The sequence below is a fragment of the Coturnix japonica genome, chromosome 4, assembly GCF_054131305.1.
Source record: "Coturnix japonica strain WE chromosome 4, WE-NBRP24, whole genome shotgun sequence".
Lineage (NCBI taxonomy): Eukaryota > Metazoa > Chordata > Aves > Galliformes > Phasianidae > Coturnix > Coturnix japonica.
Genome location: NC_140666.1, coordinates 82826638 through 82850750, shown reverse-complemented (window position 1 = coordinate 82850750; position 24113 = coordinate 82826638). Strand labels below are relative to the sequence as shown.

Below are 24113 nucleotides of genomic sequence, written 5' to 3'. Positions count from 1 at the left end.
CATTGAGATGTTTTGATTTTTGGATCTTGCTTTAAAGTTGCTGCTGCAGCATTATTCCTGACCTCGGTTGTGCTAGGTGTAGTAGAAAACAATGTTCTCGGTACATGTTTAGATTATTTCAGGCCATCTATTTAGAGTCACTGGAAGAGGAAATAACAATAGCCGGAAATTCTTAGAGACTCCACCTTTGGAGTGATGTTCATGAACATATTACATAGATTACTCAGTTGCTGTATTCTTTCCAGCTGTTTCAGCAGAATGGATAAGGTACTGACCCAAACATGACATTTGAAAATGAATTTGCTTTTCTAAGCTTGTGTGTTTGATTCCTGCTGAGATCCAGGTTACTTTTCTAAATTGGTTCCATGTGGTTTCTTTTATGGGCATACACTGAACACTGTTCATTTCTTATGTGTCTGAAGAAGGTTGCATTTGTACTTAATTTGAAAGGATGAACTTCTCATGGCTTTGGAGCTGTGTGTGTGGAATACCAGCTGTCAGTTTTTCTATCTTCTGCCATAAGGTGGCGTGGTTTCTTTGCAGTTTTTCTTCCCAGCTATCTAAGCACAAAACAGATTGCAATAGAATATTTCACTTTTTCTTTCTAATCGTTATATTATGATTGGTTGTATGCATGCAGACAATATTCATATGCAGTTAGAACTAGCTGTAATGATACAGTGCTCTTATCAGCAGAAGCTCTACACACATTAAAAAAATATAGGATTAACCTGTAGATATTGTTTTTACTATTAGAATCTGTATATGAGATGATTCTAAATCTGTAGAGGTCAAAACAAAATGAGTGTACAGATCTGTGAATAACATTATTTGCTCTCTTCAAATACCCTAAATGTGCTTGCAGCTCAGCGGGGTTGATCTCTTCTCACTGGTGACAGGTAACAGGACGAGGGGAAACGGCCTCAAATTGCACCAGGGTATGTTTAAGTTGGACATCAAGAAAAGCTTCTTTACAGAAAGTGTTGTTAAGCATTGGAATTGGTTCACCAGGGAGGTGGTTGAGTCACCATCCCTGGATGTGTTTAAAAACCGTTTGGATGTGGTGCTCAGGGACATGATACAGTGCAGGGCTGTTAAGAGTTAGGGTAGTATGGTTTGGTTGTGGTTAGGTTTGATGATCCTTAAGGTCTTTTCCAACCTGAGTGATTCTATGATTATGCTAGAACTATGGTAAGGAAAAAAGCTTGCAAAACACAAAAAAAATGCACTTTTTGTTCAGAATTGTGGAAATTGTGCTTGTTTACACGAAAGCTGAATATTAACTTCAGTTAGAACTGAATTCAGAAAATTAGTGTGTCAATGACATAGTTGTGTTCAGAGCTTTTTATTTAATAAATTACAAGAAACCTTTTTCTATCAAGAAAAAAATCCTTCTTTGTAAGTAGGTTTTAACTTTTCCATGTGAATCATTTGTTCTGAAATAGTACCTGTTCACAACAGTGCTTATCTGTGATTTCCACCACTCATAATTCAGAGAGTACTTGCTGGTTCATGGGTATAAGGGTATGTGAATATATTAGAGCTATTTAATAAGAGGACACGATTCTGTCTTTCTTCTTATGTCTTCCCTGTAGGCAGGTGCTATTGGTTTCATCTTCTGCCTTGCAGGATTCTGTCCTGGCAATGTCATAAAAATCTTTTAATCTGGAGGTCTTTTTAAAATTAAAGAACAACAATTCTTTTAACTAAATATCAGAACAAAAAAGATAGCTGCTGCTTCTTTTCTTCTTGACTTCATCCCATTCTTGGCATCCTTAAAGTTAAATCCTATATGAAAGAGAACATTTATTGTATCAGTGTTCTAGATTTCAGCAATGTTTTTAAAGTTGGAATGTATCATACATTCCTTTTTATAGTTAATGTTAGGAATTTTTGTTAGAATGTTCTATCTTAATTATAACCGTTAGTAATCTAGTATTATTAGCTGTTATTATAGATAATAATGCTTGATTCTTTCTCTGTTTTGTTAATTCCAGTGAAGCAACTTCTTTTGCATTTCATCTGCTAATTGAAAGCATACAACACATCTCCTCAGTATGAGATTTTTATACTAATGAATGACGTGCCTCTGCTGGATATTAGCTTTGGCATCTGTGGGTGGCAAAAAACCCTAAATGCTCATTTGACTTAATAATGAGTTTTTAAGTGGGTACCTGTCTTTGTTTGACTGATTTAAATAATCAGACAAAGCTTACACAGGGAGCTAATAGCTTGTGTTAGACCAGCCAGTGTACTAGGAAAATCAGACGAGGAGTTAAACATGCCCCAAACTTTTCCCACCCTGTAAGTCCATCTAATAAGAAGCATTAACACTCTCTACAAAGCTTTCCTCACCAACAATCATAAATCATCACCGTGGCCTCAATACCACCACTATGTCTGCTATAATAATGTGGTTTAAATTGAGGCCTCTTCATTCCCAGCTTAGATTTATGTATTTAAAATTTGAAAATGGTGTATATTTTTGTCTTATGTTTTACCTAAGCTGTGATAACTTATTGTGTGCTGCTGGAATACACAGCTTCTGCCCTCTGTTACTTTAAGTATTGCATTTTGCATGGATTTTGTTCTGATTCTTACCTAAGATGTAACTGACTGATAGACATTCTTATCCTCATTCTGCCTTCATGGAGGTAGAAAACAAACCAGTTGCGGAACAAAACTGCCTGCAAGAAAAAAATCTCCAAATAGCAAACTGTATCCTGGGCTCCATCAAAAGAAGCATGGCCAGCAGGGGGAGGAAGGTGGTTCTAGAAGAGTTCTAACATCCCTTTGAACCAGTTTCTTGGAACGTTCCACTAGGTGTTAGCTTCAAACAGTGCAAGGTGGAAGATGTCTGCTTAGTGATTATACAGTCACTTGCTGTAGAAGTCCGAACCGACTGGCTCAACTGTAACATATGTGTCTTTAAGTAGTGTCATTTGGCCATGAAATTAAACATTCATTTCTTTACCTTGAGTTACTGTAGTATATATGGTCATGGAAAATGCTCATACTTCATTACTTCTTGCCAGTAGCCAGTACCACTATTCTTAAGATTTTTTATTAAGTGGATGCTGGTGAATTCAGAAGCTGTCAGTATCTCTAATTCACTCACTGCAAGGATCAGCCTGGGTAAACAACTTAAGGTAACTGCCTTAGCTCAACCACATAAGGTATTAGAGCCTATTTTGGCTCCATCCACTTGGTTCCAGTTTCAGTGAGTAGCAACATAACAATCAGTAGTTGGTGGGCAGGCTCTCAGGGGTGTCTTTTACCATCACCTCTGGTACCTGGCCTTCTTTTAAGTGGTCTGCTATGATTCTGTGGTTGTGTTTACTCTCCTGGCTCTAAATTGTGAGGTACCTTAACCCCCTGACATTAAGGCAGAAAAATAGCTTTCAGCGCTGAGGTCTGTTACTGAAATCCAGAATTATTTGCTGCTTAAGGATAACATTTGCTTCAGTTTCTAATGCTACATTTGTTGATTCCAGAACATCTTTTAAGGCTCCTCCCAAGGAGGTCAGTGGTGAGGTGAAGTTGCTCAAATTAATAAGGGCAAGAGCAGTCTCTGAAGATGAGAGTGACTGTGTTTATAATACTACAACAAAATGACAGATGAAAATGCATGTAGATAAATGTAAAGCAATGCAAATGAGGTAAAATTGTCCTAGCTTCATATATTAAGTGGCATCAATGTCTCTGAGCTGTTTCAGAAGTGTGGCCTTTACATTATAAGGGATGGTTGTATGAAACTATCAGCTCCATACAGTCAGTAAACCTGTGTTTACTGTGTTACTGTGGTGCAACGCTGTTTGTAAAGCAAAGGACTCACTGCTGCAGCATCATTTGCCAGTGCAGCATAACTGTAGTGGGCTCTGGGAGCACACACTGCTGTATTACAACTCTTTGCAGCATCTGGGAGGGAGAGGGCTCTTAACAGCTTTCCTGCTGCAGAATGGATTGCTCATGTAATTTGTGGTGGGAATGAGGAGCCGGGTGACTGCTCTGATTCGTGTTACTGCCCTTCCTCTGCTGTGTCACTGTCACGTCAGTGCTAATGAGGATGAGGAATGATTTTTGCTCTCTGAAGCTTGGTTAGTGTTACTGAATGAGTTAAGGTCTTATGGAACGAACTGAATTGGCATTTCCAGAATACAGTCAACAGAATAGATACGGTGCAAGTGAGAGTACTGTACCATTCTGTGAATTGATTCTGACTGCATTTCTTGCTTAAACTGCTGGGATTTTGGCTAATTTCCACTGTTCTCATGGATTCCTCAGTCCAGTGAAGTTTAAAGAAAAGGAATCGTCTGTGGAGCTCCTTCCAGATGAGCTGCTGATCTTTACTTAATATCAGGTCATCAAAACGTTTAATCTGTTCTTTTGATGCTCATAAAATAAATAAATATATAAAAATCCCAACTTCTACTTCAGTTTAGGTCATGGTACTCTAACAGAGTGGTATTTAAGCATGACCTGTTGGACGGAAAGTGTGTGCAGTTCTTTTTGAAGACACGCAGTTATTGCTGGCATGTCTGGAGGGTAGGTGTGGTATTGAAGAGGATGAGGATTGTGTTTTGTTCAGAAGGAGAGCCGTGTATCTGGCAGTGCCCTGCTTACTCAGAGGAACATGGAGCACTCGGGTAGGATGAGATAGATTGCATAATGTGCATACATGCGATTGTAATCATACGGAGACATGCACTTACATGCCGGCAACTGGAAGAAAATTGCTGCATGTCTTACAAGTTTAACTGTTCTTCTTTGAGAGAAAAAAAATAATTTTAGATGATATTTAGTGTGTTTTTAATAGGGATTGATTCATTCAGTTCATTTGGAAAATTTACTCATCAAAGGGGAATGTATTTAAACTGAAGGTAATTTGGAGACGAAAATGAAGTTGACTCAGTGCTTAAACAAGTTTGGGCAAATGTTAAGGACCGAATCCTGTAGGCCTTTTCTGAATGTATTTTCCATTAGCAGTCTCCTCAGCAGCACGCTGATGCCTTTCAAGAAGCTTTCTTGTTCCATAGGACCTGCCTAGACAACATGCTAAAAGCTGCCTGTGCTTCTTGATGAGAAGATACAGAACTCGTGCTGAGGGCGGAGAATGAGCTGGGGAGGAGGAGAATGGGAGAGGTGTTGATAGGGCAACACGCAGAGAAGCCTCATTTTTTTACTGGACTCTGGAAGAAGTAAATATGTGTTCAGAAAGAGCTTAATAATAAAGTTAAAGGGACTGTTTCTTAACGATGAACTATTAAACTATTTATACATGGAGAAAACTTTTACTGATAGTCAAGTGTCTGTAAGTATAAAGTTTTGTTTGTCTAAAGAGAACAGAAAGCAGGAATATGGTTTAGTGAGTAGCCTTCTGAGCTAAGAAATCTTGCAGTGAAATACGATAAATAATGCTTCTAAGGAGTCAATGAGTTTTTAAAGAGACAAAGTTTGTAAGTATTAGTGTTTAAGTTAACTTCCTATATAACCTCTCTTATGAAATTAAGAATATACCGTCCGTATAGCCGTGATGTTATATGATGTTTACAATGTGGAGTGAATATACTGTGTATTCAGATATTTCTTTAATTAAGTTTTTAATTGTTTCATTTTCACTATGTTTCTGCATGTGTTTCCAGAAAGTAAGAATGTCATGTGAGAGTTCTAAGTTACCTTCTCATTGTTACAGTGGCTTTTTAAGATCTGCAGCTAAACTGATTTCTCTTCCAGCTGGATTTTTATCCAATAAATCAGAATCCAGATGGTACGAGCTATTAAAGTAAATGAAAAGTATATATCGAATAGAGATTTTTTGAGTTGTAGACCCTCCAGCTCAGTTTTATCTTTTTATTGCTCAAAAAAACACATATTTTGTGAGTTGCAGTCCCAGATATAATATGAAAGATGTGTATGCACTGCTTACTTAAAAATAAATAGTTTGCCTGTTTGGTTTTGCACTGATTTTCCCCAAATGCATTGACTCTTCGAGGCTCCATCTGTAGTAGGAGGAAATTGAGAAGCGACTTAATGTGTCTTAGTGATCTATCACTTAATCATATCCTCCTTATTATGTGATTTAACTTTAATTTACTATTAGGCTGCAGTTCATCTTCCATCTGGCTGCTCAAGTTATGCGTGTTTGTTTTAGTGGAGGAAATAAAGATGTCTTAAACTGTCGTTGAAGAGAAGGAAAGAAATGTTTGTGTGTGGAAAAATGCACGTTTTATTATCAGTTCGCAGTCAGGATCTGCAAAATCGTATTTCAAAGTTTCAAATACAACTCGTAGAACCAGATCGTTGTTTTTACTGGAGATTTTGGGATGGCAAATCGTGCCGAACAGTTTGAGATGTGCACATCAGTCTCGGAGCAGCATCGGACAGCAGGGGGCGCTCGGGACAGCCGTTTGTATCCAGTCTGTACTGATTTTATTGCGTTATTGGAAGCCTTGCTTCTATTTCAGTTATTTATAAATGAACACATTCCGAATAGTTCGAAGATGTTTTTTCCTAATATAATCCTGGAATACGAAATAAAATTGATAGAAGGAAAACACATTCTTGTAAACATGAGAATCTTCCCAGTTTTAATTAGTAGCACTTATATGGTCTGTTTACTGCTGAGTAGCTGACAAATCCTCTGCAAAAATACATCTGGACAAATTATAGAAATTCTGGAGAATTAGAGAAACATCTGTTTCATCATCATGCCTGGGTTTTCATGCAAGTAGTTGCTACTTTATTCATCATGGGACAAAAAACAAACAAACCCAAAAGAAATATTTGATGAGAGTTAAGATGTTTGAGGATCATTCAGCCAATGTTAGATATACTGTAGGAATTGGTGTTACCAAGAGTTCATCCAGAGGATTACCTCTGTCTACTTGCCTTGTATTTGTGTGTGTTTGTGTTTTTCCTTTTAGAAGTAATGGGTATATTAAATCCTATTCATCTTTTGACAAGTTAAAACTTATCCAGGCTTCCTGCCATTCTGTCTTTCTCTTGAGCCTTTTCTTCTGGGAAAATAAGAGCACAAAAGAAAATAAGAGCAGAAAGTGGAAGATAAGAACAGATCAGCCATATCTGGGGCTGCTACCCCTTCCCACAGTTTTGCTTCTAAACAGATGGGTGTGGGTTTACAAATGTCGCCTTCGGTATCTCTGAATAGGTTTTTTAAAGCTATTCTGCCATCATTTAACACTTCCCATTAATAGCTTTGCAAATTAGAATTCCTTCTGGTTTGGACCTTTGAACTTGAAGTTGTCTGCTTGGTTTTCAATCTGGCAGCTACAAAAATAATCTATGAAAATATAGAGGTAAAAGCCTTTTTTTTTTTTTTCTTTTTCTTTCCAAGGGCTTTCAGATTCACATAGCATTTCATTGCCATTATCATTAACTGATGTCATCTAATTGGCAGAGTTTATCTTCAGCGCTAGTAGAGTCACTGCATGGAAAAATGTGGACATGCAGTGTGCTCAGTTCAGGGAAATAAAATCAACAACTGTAGAGGTCTGTGTAAACGGAGGGATTATTGGCTTTGTGCACCAAGTGCAGGAGCAGAGGATGTACAGAGCATTGCCCACACACAGTGCTCCCAGCCCTGTGCCACCATGGGGCTCTGGTGCAGTGCTGACCCTGGTGCAATGCTGACCTTGATGCTGCATCCAATTGCTTGTGGTAAGAACAACACTTGGCAAAAATGTACTGCGACATTTGGGTTTTGTAGGGGATTCCTATAGCACTTAGTTATATTGTTAACTAAACACCGACCATTAAAGTCCTGTTCCTGGTGCCCCAAAGGGCTGTTCCCAGGACAGCCCTCCAGGCCTTTCTGACCCCTTTGTGTTTTTACTTATCTCTTGTAAGGACTACAATGCAGGTGCTCACTGCCTATTTGTAATGCCAATCCAGTGTGTTGAAGGTATTGACAATGCAAACGCACTCTCCAGCCTACTTGGTTTAGTGTCAAGCAACATGCAGCCTTTAAACAGCTCAATTTGGCCTGTTTTCTTTATAAAAATATAATTTTAAACACTTCTTATTTTGTCTCATTGTCTTTCTGTGAGAACTTGAATAAGGGCTGTGAACTTCTTTTTGCCTCTCTCTGTATCAGTTCAGGGTAAAATTTTCCACCTTCCTAGTTAATTTATATTAAGGCTGCTCCAGAAGTAATGCCTCCTATTTTATGATGGTTGCTCGTGATGTCAGAGGTAGATGTTGATAGGATGGCAGTAGAGGTTGGACCTTCCCACCAGTATTCACAGCAACATGTTGTTGTTGCGTGACAGATGGCAGCAGAGGGGCACACTGACAAGATGACATCTGACATGGGAGTGTATATGAGAGAAAGGTGTGGGACTGAGTTAGTCCATGCAAAAAAAAATGGTACCCATTGGTACTCATATGCACTTACTGAGCATTTCTGGAGACCAAACAGTGGATGTGAGGTGGTGGGTGATGTGTTTCAGCAGTGGCTACAGTGGTCAGCTCCGCTGGTACAGACTAATATGGGTGCATTGTGCTCTTAATCATCACCAGTGAAAATTCCTAGCTAATGGTAGTGACTGTGTTGAGAAAAAGTGTGTTTTGTAGCTGAGAATTGGCTCTATCCAAACGTGTTATTGTGCTCTTTATAGCTCCTGCAGTTTTCAGGGGAATAAATAGGAGGTAATACTTTCAGAGTGAGCTGTAGATTGGGGGAAATCGGAACTAGATGGATGTGGGGAATTCCACATGCTGCAATGCAAAGGGAAGAGGTCACTCTTTTACTGCTTATCCATCCTGTCAGGACGTCCCTGAAGCATAAAAATAGTCAAAATGCTCACTAATTATTTTCAATTTGTAATTCTGGTGTTTATTTTTAGCAAAACTAATAGTCCGGTTGCTTCAGAAGTAACAAAACGGAATGCTTCAGGTACTACCACTATTTACTTGAGATCAGCAGCAAACTTCATGACATTCTGCTCTTTCCATATACAGACTCTTGAAGCCACGGCTACCACAGGCAAGTGAAGAGCACTTCCCTCTTGCATGACAAGCAGCTGATTTTGCTCTCTGTTCCTAGGGTGCTGTGCACAGAGCTGCCTTGACATCAGGAAAGCGCAGGCTGGGGTAGCAAAGAGGGAAGGGAAAATATCAGTTGGTTTCTGCGAGGAGGATTTTGTCTTTAGAGACAAGAGGCTGCACATAGCTTTAGCTGAGTATGCCAAGTTTCTTTGTGCTGTGGATTTTTACCTGCGATTTACAGTGTTAACTGCTAAAAAACTGAGCAGAAGAGACCGTTCAAGGTCTTACTTTAATCTGGCTTGCATGATGTAAACCTCTGAAAATAGGGGTTTACGATGTAAATGTTTCTATAACGAACGTTATGGCGATTAACCGATGTTTTGCTGGAAGCTGCTTTGGCAATCTGTTTTACTGAGCACAGGACCATCGCACGTTCAGCTTATAGGAAACGCTTTAAAATACAATTGTCTTGATTTATATAAACCGATCTAGCTTTTCTGGGGAGAGATAATTGAGATCTAATCTGAATCCCTGACGAACCACAGCTTCCTGCATTGGCCTGTTGCTATGGGTAACATAAAGGGAGTAAAATAGAACTTCATACGAAATGCCTTTAAACTTTACTGGCGTGTACAGGCATGGAATAGGGCTGAATTTTTTAGTTTAATCTTTGCAAAGCCGATTTGCTAAGGAAATGCTTTTTCATTATTAAGTGAAGATGAATTTAGGAAGAGTTCTGTTAGGAAAAATAACTGCTGTTTCTTATGAAGAGCGGGTAAGTGATACGAATTATATTTAGCTAAGGCAAGGCATCGTTGCAGTGAGAAATTAGAAGAAGCTATTGTTATTGGCAAGAAAACAGAGAAGAATGTTATCAGCTCCAGAATGCTTTTTGCTTTGCCTTACAGCTTTGTTACTTTAAAGTACTGGAGTTAAATTTCCTTCCTAAATGCAGACATTTGATTTTATTGTCATAGAAGAGCAAAGGGAACCTTACTGTACGAGCTAACAGTCGCATTTGGAGGTGTATTTATGAGCTGTGCCCAGGACGTCTAAAGCTGAAAGATCAATAAGTTTAAAATCTTTGCCTGTTCTTTTAAATTCTGTGCAGTGTGTTTTGTGCATGCTTTCTGTGCCATTATGTCAGTATTATATGTGTAGGTAAAATTGCTAATATGTTTATATCTTCATCAAAATACTTTTAAGGATGGATTGGCATTTAAGCCACCGTGTTTATATGTGATAAGATTGGCTTGGTTTGGGGTAGAGAAGTTGAATATTTTTTTCCTAAAGGAATTCCTAATGTCACATCATTTACTGTTCAGATATTGTTTCTAAAGATCCAAATGCGCAGTCGTATTTTTTTTTCTCCTTGAGAATTCTTACATCTGTAATACTTTTCTATTAGCTATTATAAATGCCCTTCTTTCATGAAAGACAATTGAAAAGACAAATTATATAAGACTTCTCCTTCAAGAGACACTGTGAAGGGGTTTCATTTTAGTAAAATTCTGTGTCATTAAATTAATTGCAGTAACATTTTCATCTGTGGATAAAAATGATATTGCACAATGTTTAGGTAAGATATATATGTGAGATACTAATTGGATGGAAAATGTATGAGTAAGTAGTATGGCTTTGTTTTTTATTTCAAACATTAGGGCAGTGTTAACTGTATTTTGAGGCATGATTCCCCTCCCAGAGATCATGAGAGGTCGTGGCATCTGCACAATGTTAATACTATAATGCATTTAAAAGGATAAAAATACACATATGCAGTGTAAGTCCTGGAGTACTATGCCTTAAGATCTAGGAACCAGCTTGTAATTCCTTACTTGGCAGAAAGAGAAGTTGCCTTGGGTGATTTAATGAGGGGTTTGACCCAAGCTGGATGCAAGCAGGCAGCTGGCTGAGTGATAGGCTCTCCAGAACTAAGCGACAAAGTGTTTGAAAGTTGGCTGCTGCTGCAGAGTCTGTAAACCTTCAGTGCTTCATCTCCTAAAGAGCACAACGAGTTTCCCAAACTTATTTTGTGTTTTGATCTCATGTAAGAAAATCGGTTTATAAGGTTGGTGGAGCTAGGTAAGCTATTCTGAGCTGAAAGGCTAAATTACAGGGGGCTTGGGAAAGGATTGCAAGTGTAATGCTGTAATCAGCAAGTCTCACAGACTCCAAATGCAGCAGGCAGGGAACTCTCTGAATGCTGCAAGATGCCACTGCCTGTATTGGAGGTAAGAGTGCTGTAGGAAGGGCAAAGAGAGATCACTTTTAATCCTCTTTTCTTTGAATCTGGGTACTCAGGAAAGAAATAGATATTTCTGTTTGGTCTGTGATTTTGTCATTGCTGTAGTAGAAGAAAACCTTATTTTTTTCACCCTGTTTGTAGATTTCATCCCTATGCATCTCAGGAATAGTTTGAAATATATGAGGAAGGTACTCACTCACATTCTATTAAAAGAGATGATTTCATATTGCTCCATTTTATTGTTAAAGGCCTGGCATTTCCTAGGATGTGTCACCCCTCCCAGTACCCTCATCATTCCCTTTGTTCTTGTGGAGCACTTGAGCATGACTGATGACTGGAGTGACAAATCTTGAGAAGGTGAAAAAGGACATTTGGTGTTGAGTTACCTGCAGAATATTTGCACACAGGTTTATTTGTTCTAAGTAGTGTCTGAGACATGGAAATAGTATTCTTTGCTTTTCTATGCCATGGTTTTGTGGCAGACTTGGACGGTAATTAATTAATTACCTAATCCATGTAAAAGGGGATGGTGCTTGGATTTCTGTGGGATTCCCTGGATGAGAGTTTGTGCCAAGGGACAGATGCCATCAAACTGCCATTACACAGCGGTGCACCCATCTGGCAGGCTGCAGACCATGAAAGCTACAGGCTGCATCAGCCTTTAAAATTGCTTTCTCCTTTATGCCCTCTCTGCATTTCTTCCCTGTTGTGGGCGCGAGATAGCAGGTTGTCTTCACCCTGCTAATTATTATAAGCTAATCCTCCTTCAGACGTATTGCAAGCAGATCCTGAACATGACATTAAAAACCTCATGGGCCCTTCTGGTTTTTCCACCTACCAAAGAGAGGTGATACAAAGAGAAATTTTCCATGCTTTTTTCTTAATCAGAAGTTTATACTAACATATGCTGAAACATCTGCCAATTTCAGAGACCTAAAGCATCTTCTGTAATGTATGGCAACTGCTTGGGAAGCTGTTGCTCAGCTTGTTGCCCTGGCATGGAGCTCCTCACTTGGATCACAGGGATAAAGACCTTGCCCTGAAGTCTAGGGGAGAGTTCACATCCTCCATCTTTGGTGTCTGTACACCTCAGCTGCTCGTCCAGCTGGATGAGCAAGCACAGCTTCTGGCAGGAGAGATACTGAAAGATATTTATTTCTCCTAATCTTAGTTTTTGAATTTTGGTAACTAGACTCCTGCCACATACCATTGGGATATACCATGGGCTTTTTCCTGAACCAATCTGACACTTCAAAGCACTAATTTCAGTTCCTATCTGGTTGTGAGAGATTTGAGGGTTGATTACAATTCAGATTTTATCTCTGAGTGATAGTTCAGATGTACATTGACAAAATGTATACAGGTATGTCCTGTCATTAGAGACAAAAGACTTTTATTTTTAAACCTTCCTAACGTCCCTTTACTGTCACATATCTTTACACACCCTGTCTTTCCTCATCTTTCAGAAATGGTGATATACATGAACCATATAATTCTGTTGCTTCTTAAAAGCTGTAGTAGGTAGTTCTTAATAGGTAAGTGTTAGATTTCATCCAAAAACTAGCTTTCTTATCTATAGTAGGTGAAATTTTGCCCTGACGAGCCTGGTAAGCACTAACACTGAAGACTGAAAACCAACCCCCAACAGATAATGAATTGTTCAAATGAGATCATCATAGTATTTAAAAAAAAATCTGGTCTTGCAACTTAAACCTGTGAACAAATCTCAACAAGTTCCAGCTGAACAGTTGAGGAGAGGAACTGCTTTGACTACTATAACAGTATGTGGTTTCTGACATTTTTAAATTGAGATTTCTGAGTATCCAAACTAAGTATGAAGTTTTCCAGCTATTTTTGTTAAATTAGCTGAATTTATTTCAGATACACAGATGAATATAAAGAAACGTTCTTATAGCAATTCTTTTTCCTTGATCAAAAAAGTAATGTTATAACGATTGAGAATTGCTGGATAATCCTAGGGGCATATTACTTAAGAAAACTGCAATGCATTTGGTATATATCAGAGCCAAAGGGAATACAAACAGTCTTATTAGCACAGAAAAAAGGTAGTTGATGTTTAGGGAAGAAATTCTGTTATTCCTGTAGGTGCAATTTTTTTGAGTATTAATAAGTCCCTGCTATGAGAGATTTTAAGATATTGATTCATGCAATTTAAAATAAACATCTCAAAACACTACAGCCAGCCCATGCTGTGCAGGAGGCTCAGAGCCTTAAATTAGGCCAAACAGACTGAGATAAATTTCTGTCATCTCGTTGTCCATAGAACTTAATTAAGTGGTACAATTTCTGTAATTTTTGAGTATTTGTACTAAAGCACTCACTTCTGAAAGCAGTGTAAATATTCTCTTTACTATAATGAGAACCCAATTAATGTTACGTTTTACCTTTCACAAACATGAGGGAGAATCACATTGATGTCTTCATCTACATTCATGGAAGCTGCCAAAGTGAATAACCATTTCTAAAACATGCATATTTTGAAAGGTTTTATTCTGGTCTTGTCTGCAAAGTGATACTACTGCTTTACCTTAAGTCATCCTTTTCTTCATTGCTCGAGAAAAAACAATGTAATATTTTGTTCCTCAGCTATTCTGTAAAGTATATGGATAGAAGCAGTCATATTTATAATAGAATCCAGTAATGTAAGTTAAATTTTCTAGATTACAAACATGAATTAAGTTACAGCTTCTGAATGTCTCATATGTTTGCAAGGATGTACCCAAAACACGAGTGCTTTTTAGATATCTGGATGTACCTTTATAATCTTATGCTTCACAGAATCAGAAGCATTTCTGTGTAATTTAACAAGAACTGTCTTTTTAAGATGGATTTGTGTTTAGCTCAACTAGCAATGTAGCAGTGATGCCAATTACAGATCAATTTGGACTTTGAAGATTCCAGAATTACTATTAGAGATGATGAGGAATTCTACCACAGTCTGGTCTTCCTGGAACCACTCTTACCTCCTTTTGGTTCTCTGGAAGTCAAAAGTCATCAGTAGGGGAAGTTTTCAATCTTTGATTGCCAAAATATCTGAAATTTTCATTCCAAATATTTCCATATAGCACAGTCAAGTTTTCATTTAAAGTCTTTGTGGGTCACTTGGAAGGTGTCTGTTTTTTCCTCTATACTGACCAATGGACCTGATTCACCTGAAAAGGATGTTGAAATTTATGTTGTTAAGTAAATATTTGTGGGATCAAGTTCCAGGACAGTTGTTTAAAGGCCTGGGGTGATTCTCATGATGAGGAAGAAATGCCTGTGAGAAGGTAACAGCTGGTATCTTTAGGTTTCTATCCGCTCACATTGTCTGCTGTTAATAGAATGATAACACTTCAAATAATATATGAAACTTAGAGATTTCTAATACATATAATGAAATTTAAGTAACGCTTATTTTTCTCTTTCTTATTACAGTCAGCAACTGTCTCTGATGGAGGTAAGCTGAAGCTTTTTTTTACTTCTATAATGAAAATGAAACAAGTTTTCCATATTAAGCAACAAAGCATGTGGTAAATAAGGCGATAAATTACAAGATGCCAGAGCAGTGTAGTGCTCTGTGACTGCTTTGGGAGCTGTGCCAGTGAAAATGTTGCAAGGTTATGGTTACATACTTTCACTGATTTATTTGAATAGTTTTTCTTCATGGCAGATATCTCTATATATGCACACTCTTATTATAATTAGGATTCTTAATTCATAGTGATAAAGAGGCAGAGCTAACATTCTCTCACATAATTGGACCCTAGATAAAATCTTTGTATTTTATTGTCCTTTACATAGTCTGTTGGAGAGATGCTTTAGCTACTAAATTGTAAGCTGTGCTGGTACATGCATTGAGACTGAAATTTCTTTGCAGTGTGATGTATTATAAGAAGAGGGTAAGTAATATGATATTTCTAAGATCAGAGCATAAAGTCCTAGAGAACTTCTAAGTAAACTCCTCTTTGCGTCACCTAAGCTTGTGTGTTTTGATTTTGAAATGACTTTAATGCTTTAAAGGAATGGCCACTCTTTGTTAAACAGAAGATGATCTTTCTGAATCTTTGAAGTTAATTGAAACAGTTGAAGTATGCTTCTTCATGGAGTAGGGATGTGTAGTTTAGAGTGCATGGCAGGAGTTGGTTGAATTGACCATGCGAGGAAACTCACATACATTTGATTATGTTTGGAATTCTTTGACATCACTAAAAGGAAAGCAAGAAAGCAGGTTGGAAGAATGAGAACCAAAATGCTCTGGTTCATGTCTGAGTTACATTTTCAGGCCTTCACTTTTATTGGGAATGTCACTGTAGAGTTCTCCCATCTTCTCCAATTACAAATTCATTAATAGGCGCACAGATTTACACATTTTGGAGCACATCTGGATTAGAGGATTTTTCACTTGTGAAACCTTGAGTACCATGAGTGCAGCAGCGCATACTTCCCTTCCTAGACTAGTGGTGTTTGTACATACCTACAGTATAAATACTGTTGTTAAGCTTTAGCTTGGGAAGGGAAAGTTATGTTTAAAAAATAATAATCATTGTTTATATGCCCCCTTTTGGTATAACAGGAGGCATTACACCTCTCTTTATGTTTTCTTTCCAAAGGCAATTAAGCCTCATGGATTTTATTACATTAGAGACAGGCACTGGAAACCATCTACCTCTTGGAAAGTTTATTTTATATAGTAACTCAGCTTATACAAGGCTGGGATGTTGTTGTTAGCCTAAACTGTGCACTTGGGCTTTGAAAATAGGTAATGTTTAAAAGGTCTAGTTCCTTGAATTCGTGGTACATCCTGAGACGCTGACCAGCCACAGCTCTTAATTGTAAGTGACTTGCTTAATGAATTGCAGACAATTCAGCACCTGCATTTCCACTGTAGATCAGTTACAGCAGCTATACTTTAGGAAGGGCAGAAACCATTTTATATTACTACATGTAATTAGCACATTTCTCCTACTTCCCTACTTGGAAACTGTCCACATTGCTCCTGCTGTAGGAAAGGAGCATAATGATGCAGGATACAGGCTGTGGCTGATGTTTTAAGAGTTGTGTCATCTCAGATGTGGTTGTTAGTTCACAGCTAATTTCTGGCTTTCACTATTGTTACCTACACAGCACTTTACAAAGGCAAACCTTAAGGTCAGAGGACTTATAATAAAAGTACCTCACCATTCATCTCCCAGACAGACAGGTGGTATCTTCATGGCTCTATTAAGAATCTCTAAGTAAATTCTTCTACCTGCTATTACCTACAGAGATCAGTTCCATGATGCTGAAGTCTATTATTTCCATATGCCTAAGCATATCAGATACTATAGGCATGTCTTTGTACTAAGGTACCACTTTGCTCTATGATCAACTAATTTTTGTTTTCAGTATTCATCGTCTGGAAAGAATTTTAGCAAGGAGGAGTTCCTGAAGCATTTTTGAAAGTTAACTGGTGTGTAGAATAATTAAATAATGCAAAACTGCGTTTTAAAGAGTAACTAAAGGAGCTAGCACAAAAAAAATCCACAGTAAAATCCAAAACGAAACAAACCACTGCAGCTTACACTGTAGGTACAGAAGCATTGTTTCCTCCCATAGGTATATGACTTATTTTTCAGTCACAGTGGCAGTGCATGCTGTAGCTGTGTTCCACAGCAGCATAAATAATTCAAGTTCCTTTAGCAGCAGTGGCAAAAGGTCCTTTCTTTAAATTATTTATGCAGCATTTTATAGTGCTTAGTGTTAAGTATACTATTGGTTTCCTCTGCTTGAAGCCATGAGGGCAAAGAATCAATTTGTTTCGAATGGTGTAAAAAGCTGCCGGGAATTGCTGGGAAGAACGTGTTAGCTTCCGTTATCCCAAAGCTGCAGAGGAACAATGTGCTGGACAATAAGAGCAACCTTCACCCAATGGGCTCCGGGACATTACAGTTGAACTTGGTATGGATTCAGAAAGATGGCTTGCACTGAATGCCTTGAAGTATTTGATTAGGTGGCACCACTGTGGTTCCTATCAGCTTTATCCAGGTAATGTACTTAGTGATTAACTGGAATATTTTAATTGAATGAATGTATGTGTTCAGATGATTACAAGAAGTATGCGGAGCTGCTCACAAAATAAGCGATACATTTTTTAACAGTGTTTGTAGGTTAAAATATACAAACAGACCTTACAAAATTATCCTCAGCTGCATTCTTTCTTAGTGCTAATATTACTTAGGTCAAAACTTTCAGAGCCATCTTACCCGGAATACTTTGAAGATCTTGGTTGATGAAATATGTGCATTTTCTTACATAATACTATTTTTTTGCTTGTTTTCTTTTTTCTTTTCTTTTCCTTTCTTTTCTTTTTTTTTTCTTTTCTTTTGGTAAATTAAATAAAACCACAACTCGTGTAAACATGCAGGGTGTTAGAGATAGTCTGTGTGTGCATTTCAGAAAGCAACCTGTCTCAGTTCTATTCTGTGTTTGATGAAGATAATAAATGAAACTGGGTTTGCACAGAGAGTGGTTCTTCCTTGCTAGATTCAGACATTCATGGAGAGGACAGGAAGAAAATTAGATCCCCTGGGTTCAGGATGACTAAATAAGCAGCCTTCTTTCCCAGGTGGTAGGTCGGTGTTGGGAAGTTCTCACTGCTCTGTGCTGCCTTCCATGCTCCTAAGTAAAGGTTTTCACAGCAGCCTCCTCTGGTATCCTGATATTCCCAATAGCAAATCCTTCTTTTTAAAAGACCTTACAAGGAGGAGTAGGCTGCTTTGCACAGCTGTGTCATTAGAGTGCTTGAGCTTGAGGAATTGGGACTTTTGGATCACTAAGGGAAATACAGGGTTCAGTTAGAAAGTGTCACTATTGCTCTGTACCGAGGAGGGCTGCGTGTAGCTAGAAATACAGGAGCTGTGAGTCAGGAAACCTGATGCTGAAGGCTTACATGGGAAACATTCCTCTGCAAGGGGAGAGAAGCTGGAGTACAGTTTATATGCCCCTGGATAGATTACGTACCAGTGTTATCGTCTGTGATGTGTTCCCCAACTGCCCTTTTTTTTTCCCCTCTGATTCTAAATTATACACCAGCTTGCCTGCACTGTGCTGTAATGGTTTATATTCCAGCCATTGAGATATGTAGTTAAAGAAACAAGAATAACCAGCTCTTTTTCTGGGAAATGTTCTTGTTCTGTATTGTTTTTGTGTTAACAGGTACTCCAGCAGAAATCTGTGTGTATTATTAGAGCAAGCTGACTGCATTTTCTTTTTAAGCGTCAGGGTTAGTAGTGCTGTCTGAAAAACCAGAGTTATCTCGATTAAGTCCAACAGAACAGAAACATCCTACTGAGAATGAGTAATCCTTTAATACTGCTTTACCACTTTGGAGGGCCTGTGCCTCACAAAGCTGTTGAAAACGCTGCCTTATTTGATTCACTTGTTTTCATGGAATCTCCATAGTCGACAGCATATCAGAGGAATGAGAAACAAGTTTATAGCAAGTGCAACTCTGACCCAGTGGAGCGTGCAGCTGCTAGCAATTAGAAGTAGTTAGCAGTCAGGGAAGGGTGTAAACACCCAGACCGTAATTGCAATTTGGTCTTCTTCCCTGCCGTAGGGTTGTGGAACAGCTGCCCTTAGAGGAGGGAGAAGCTGACCTTCTGGTGACTGCCAGGCCTACCATTTTGCAGTCACTCCTAGTCCTGAGGCCCTGTGACTTGCCATTGAGCACTTCTTGTGGCTACACCCTAATTTCCCTATGTCAGACATGTAGGTTTAAGCACTTTGGTATGCAGGATAAGTTTACCTTTCTGAGTTCACCTGAGAGTGCCTAGGAAGTGTTCCTCATTCATCACTAGAGATCTCCAGACATTGAACACTCTTGCAGTGGGACAGTATCTGGGCTTAGTAACATCTGAAACTGTTCCAGAAGTGGGTGTCTATTTATATCCTGGACTGTAAAATAGAACACATCCACCTGCAGAGTTAAAGCAAAATACCCCAGGTAATAAATTTAGTCGTAAATTTCTTCAGATTCACATTAGCTTCTTTCACAATAGCTTCACTGTGGTGACAGGTATTCTCTAATGAGGCCAACAGTTGACTCAATTATGCTCTTTGATATGTCTTACAGGAAAAAGTGAATAAATATTTGTTATAAGGAAACTTAGCATTATTTGCTGGGTCTTATTTTTGTTGTTTTTAAACATTTTCCTTCATTTCTTCCTAATTTAATTCATTTTGTTATGTTTTTCTTAAAAACTTTGCTTGCAGAAAACTGTAGTAGTTACATTTTACATCTTAATAAATATTTGTGAGCTACAGAATACATTTAAAAATGAAGTTTCAGAGCTTATTCTGTCTTTATATCTGTCTTTACGAATGACCATGTTTCTTAACATGGAGTTTGGAAATGTGAAGTCATTTTGAATATCCAGCAGGAAAGGAGCTCTTGAGAGATCTTATAAAATAGTAATTTGAGTTAAATTACTCCTTTTATTTTATCTGAATGACTAACAGGGGAAAAAATGTCTCTGTAAGGAATAGGCCATTTCTTAGCACTTGTGAATTCAGTTCCCTTGAGTGAGCTTTGGAATTGTTTTCCATTTGGTACAGAATTATTGAGGACAACATCTATTTTATTTGAGGATATTATTTTCCCACATCTATTACTACTTATTTTTCAAGAATTAAATGCTACTTTTCTTTTAGCCCTTTATCAGAGTTTAATTTGTTTGATGTGTCTTTGGTACAATGTCCTGCGCAGATCAGGGTCCATTTTATATCAGGCAGGATTGTTCAGGGCATTGTTCAGTTGTGTTTCCATAATTAATCAAAACTCAGACCACCTCTATGAAGTGAGTAACTCTGAGTACTTCTGTACTGATTTTACACTCATGTAAACTGAAAGGTGGAAGCATCAGCAGTTTGTAAAAGGACACAAAATATATAAATGACAAGCTTATGAATAAAATCATGTTGTATCCAGTTCTCTCTTGTATGTAGAAGAGCTGTCTCTTTCACTTTTCCACTGTGTTAGCAAGTAGTCACTTGTGTGACTACTCAGTTTACTGGGGCAAAGATTGCTTTGCTTTAGTGCATGAAGTTATTACAGGTCTATGTAGTATCTGTGGTTTGATTTCTCCTCTGGTATTAATTTCCTCAGGTGACTTGATTCCTAAATTTTCAGCCTTTAACAGGCTTTTCTTAATTTTATGAAACACTTCACTAAGTCCCTGGCCACCAATTGAGAAGCGTTGGAAAGGTTGCTATCTCCTATTATCAGATAGGCTTTTGCCCAATTTGGTGAATGGTGGGCGCTTAGAGATCTGCCTTCCTTGGATAGTATTAGGAAGAACTGCTGTCTGTGAACTCAGGAATGTTAGCTCCTTAGGAGCACAGAAACAGGGAGGAACATTTTGAAGACTGCCTTACTATGAGATTGCAAAGGAGGTATAATATCAAGAAAACCATGCCACAGAGGAGAGTAGAAGTGAATATTAATCTGACAATTCTTTTTGTTTGTTTGTGTTGTAATAGAGCTGAATAGTGCTGATTTAAAAGACTGCATCAGTGAAAATAGTCTCAGTAGCAATGCCAGCCTTCCCAGCGTACAGAGCTGTCGACGACTTCGAGAAAGAAGAGTTGCAAGCTGGGCAGTTTCATTTGAGCGGCTTCTTCAGGATCCTGTTGGTGTTAAGTATTTTTCGGTAAGCTTTGAAACATATTAAGAGGCTTTTCAAACTTGCTGATAACAGTAATTCTTCTGCATTCTTTTTAATTTCATGATGCTATCCTTACGTCGGACATGCAATAGGAGACTTGCATAGTTATCATCTGACCAGTTTTTAAATTCAAACTGATTTGTCGTTGAAAATAGATGTATTTGTGTACATTTCTGAATAGCAGAGCTTCAGGTAAAAGCCGAGGATACATTCTGCACTGTATATGATTTTTTAGTAAGATTTCCTATTGTGTATAACACTAGTATTTCTTTATTTTTATGTAGCCTTTTTATGACATGAAGGCAAGTTTAGTAGTTATCAAACAGTGAATAACATATTGACTTTTGCTTACTGAAATGTTGAAAGCCTTGCAGAAATGTTGGAAGCCACGTAGAAGATTTTTTAGGTGATAGACAGGCTTATCTTCCTGCTAAAATTCTTTAGAAATGTGTCAGGAAGTAATTAGGAAGCTGAAGGGCAGTGGTTAAAGTTGCAGCTTGCAGGGCAGTACTGTTGAATGTTTGCAAAGCATAGGCATCTATACAGGGCAAAAAAATACTCAGTCTAAAGAACAATTAGGGAATTCTGAAATTTACTCTGCACACCACTGTTTTGTTGAGCCTCAGGAGAGATCCGGGGCCATTGCTTAGGCTTGTTTACCTACAACCTGGATATTGTGGAGTGCTATTGTGCAACCCGGATGTCATGAAGCCTGATGTGAAGGAGAGTCACGGTGGCTGAAAGAAATGCCTTTACATGTGGTAGGTTAACATTCCTCCAAAAGGAAGTTCACAAGTTCAGAAAAGCCACAGGACAAGAAGGGAACCACCGATATCTAGCCAAAAGATACAGATATCTGTGCTCAAGAACCTCAAACATCAGCATTTAATTTATGATTGCATAGTAAGCATCTTGGTCTATTTAGATTCAGAATGCTTAGGCTTTTCCTGAGGACAGCTTTGTCACAGAGCAGGAATTACCTGCTAAGAAGCAGAGATTTTGCATGTTTTGCAAATGCTCACGTTTTGCATAATAGTCTGATGAGAGCAGTCCTTGAGGAAGTGAGAGAATTGATTGCAGATCCCTTCTTGAGTGTTCAAACCAAAGTCTCCAGCTTCCCAGCCATGTTTTGACAGCTACATACTGTTCCACCATTCCGTCTTCCTAATTGTTTTTTAGCCAGCTCTGCCAGTGTTACGTGGCCAAAAACAAAGCAAGCAGGAGATTCACTGAGAGATCTGTACTGAATGCAGTGAGTGGGGAAGCAAGCAGTTGGGTTGTAGTTCCTGCTCACACGTTTGTTTCTCTGGATGGCTTCCCTTCCTTCCAGTGTATCGTCTGATCTGTAATTACATGTAGCAAAGTCTCCTGACTACTCTGTCTGGATGTTTTTTCTTCTTTGTCTCAGATGAGCTATTACAGGACCTTCTGGTTTAAATCACAGAATCACAGAATGACCCGGGTTGGAAGAGACCTCAAGGATCATGAAGCTCCAACCCCCCTGCCTGGCAGGGCCACCAAACTTCCATGTTTACTAGATCAGGTTGCCCAGGGCCCCATCTAACCTGGCCTTGAACACCTCCAGGGATGGGGCATCCACAGCGTCCCTGGGCAGCCTGTTCCAGGACCTCACCACTCTTCTAGTGAAGAACTTCCCCCTAACATCCAACCTAAATCTTCCCTCTTTCAACTTAAAACTGTTTCCCCTTGTCCTTATCAGTTTAAACTGATAAGCTGGTAGTGGATTTAGATTCCCTGCATTATGGTCTGCCTCAGTTGTTTTCCCACGGTTGGACTCCCTGAATCTTAAATGGACTAACCTAGAAATTTCATTTGAACACTGATACCTAAAGCTTTAATGCATAAACAAGTTGGGTAATTTTCAGACAGCCAAATTAATTTTTTGAGCTTTTTTACCTTTTGTCTAACAAGTAAAATGCTCTTGAGAAACACATGCTGACACAGATTTGAGCTATACAGGTTTGAATCAGGGACAGCTCTTGTTTGTACATTTTTTTGAATTGAATGGGATCCCAGTCCTTATATGGACCTTTGGATGCTATAACATTAAATGTGCTGATTAGGGTTTGTTGTACTGGGAGTCTTTTCTAAGGAGAACCCATCTGGCCACGTAAGTGCTGAAAGATTTTTATAGCGACCATGTGATATACGGAGTTGCTATAATGAATACAGAATTGATTATGTACACAGTTGGATAATTATCTGTCCTATTGTAGAATTAGAACCGCAGTTAAAGGCATCAGATTTGCAGTGTATTTTAAAGTTGTTTTAAAATATTAAAATTGTTCTCAAAAGTTTATTCACTAGTGTAGGTGCTACTTAACATGACATTTCAAACTTCATCTTTGTATGTGGAAATGATTTGATTGTAACTTGATGTGTTATTCTCAATTGTGTACATTTAGAAAGGAATGTGAGAGGAAAAGTGCTAAGCGTATGTTGGGCGTGCATTGATTTTTTGCTTTGGAAGATAACTAGACTGTTATACTAAATTATTATCACTGCCCAAAACTGCAAGTAACTTCTTTTTTTTAATGATGCACTTAATTATTTGCTTATTTTTCCCCCTAGGAATTTCTGCGGAAGGAATTTAGTGAAGAAAATATTTTATTTTGGCAGGCTTGTGAATATTTCAATCATGTACCCGCACATGATAAAAAAGAGGTAAGACAGTAGTGTGTTTTAGTACATGGTGTTGCTTGCTACAAACTGATATTTCTTCAGTGTTATTGAAATTATTAGAATTATGCGTGGTCTTTGCACTGTGATTTCACTAAAATGGTGTTGGAGCCTCAGTCTCCTAAGAGTGCTGTTGCAAGTTTGAGGTGTTGGGTGTATTTAGGCTTCAGTAGAGTTCAGAGGTAGCTCTAAAAACAGACTGAGGTATTTTGGATATTGAAAACTGGCTAACACAGTGCAAAGGAGTGCAGAACAAGTTAAGCTAATATGATGACAAGTGAAAATTAGCCTCTGTTGTGCTCCTTCAGCTGGACTGTGTTTACTAGCTAAGATAATGTGTTTAAAATGTGTTTACACCATGAAAAGGGATTTAGTTTCCTAGTACTGCTTTGCTTTTTTTTTTCTGGACACTGTCATTTTTTTCCCTACTTTTTCTGCCTTAGAACTTTTTTTTT

At 38.3% G+C, this 24113-nt stretch overlaps 1 protein-coding gene across 10 annotated transcripts in view; it reads left to right on the top strand.

Moving 5' to 3' along the window:
- The window catches only part of RGS12 (regulator of G protein signaling 12), a 74345-nt gene that overhangs the window by 19678 nt on the left and 30554 nt on the right, over positions 1–24113 (top strand). For 6 of the 10 annotated variants that reach the window (XM_085545759.1, XM_015862670.3, XM_032444116.2 and 3 more), the window contains 3 exons: positions 14690–14711; positions 20774–20943; positions 23551–23643. In XM_085545759.1, the coding sequence (XP_085401885.1) occupies positions 14690–14711; positions 20774–20943; positions 23551–23643 (285 nt within the window). Of the gene's footprint in view, positions 1–5126; positions 5312–9010; positions 9782–14689; positions 14712–20773; positions 20944–23550; positions 23644–24113 lie in introns of those variants that run through there. The other 4 variants (XM_032444115.2, XM_085545761.1, XM_032444114.2 and 1 more) reach the window with 2 other exon arrangements.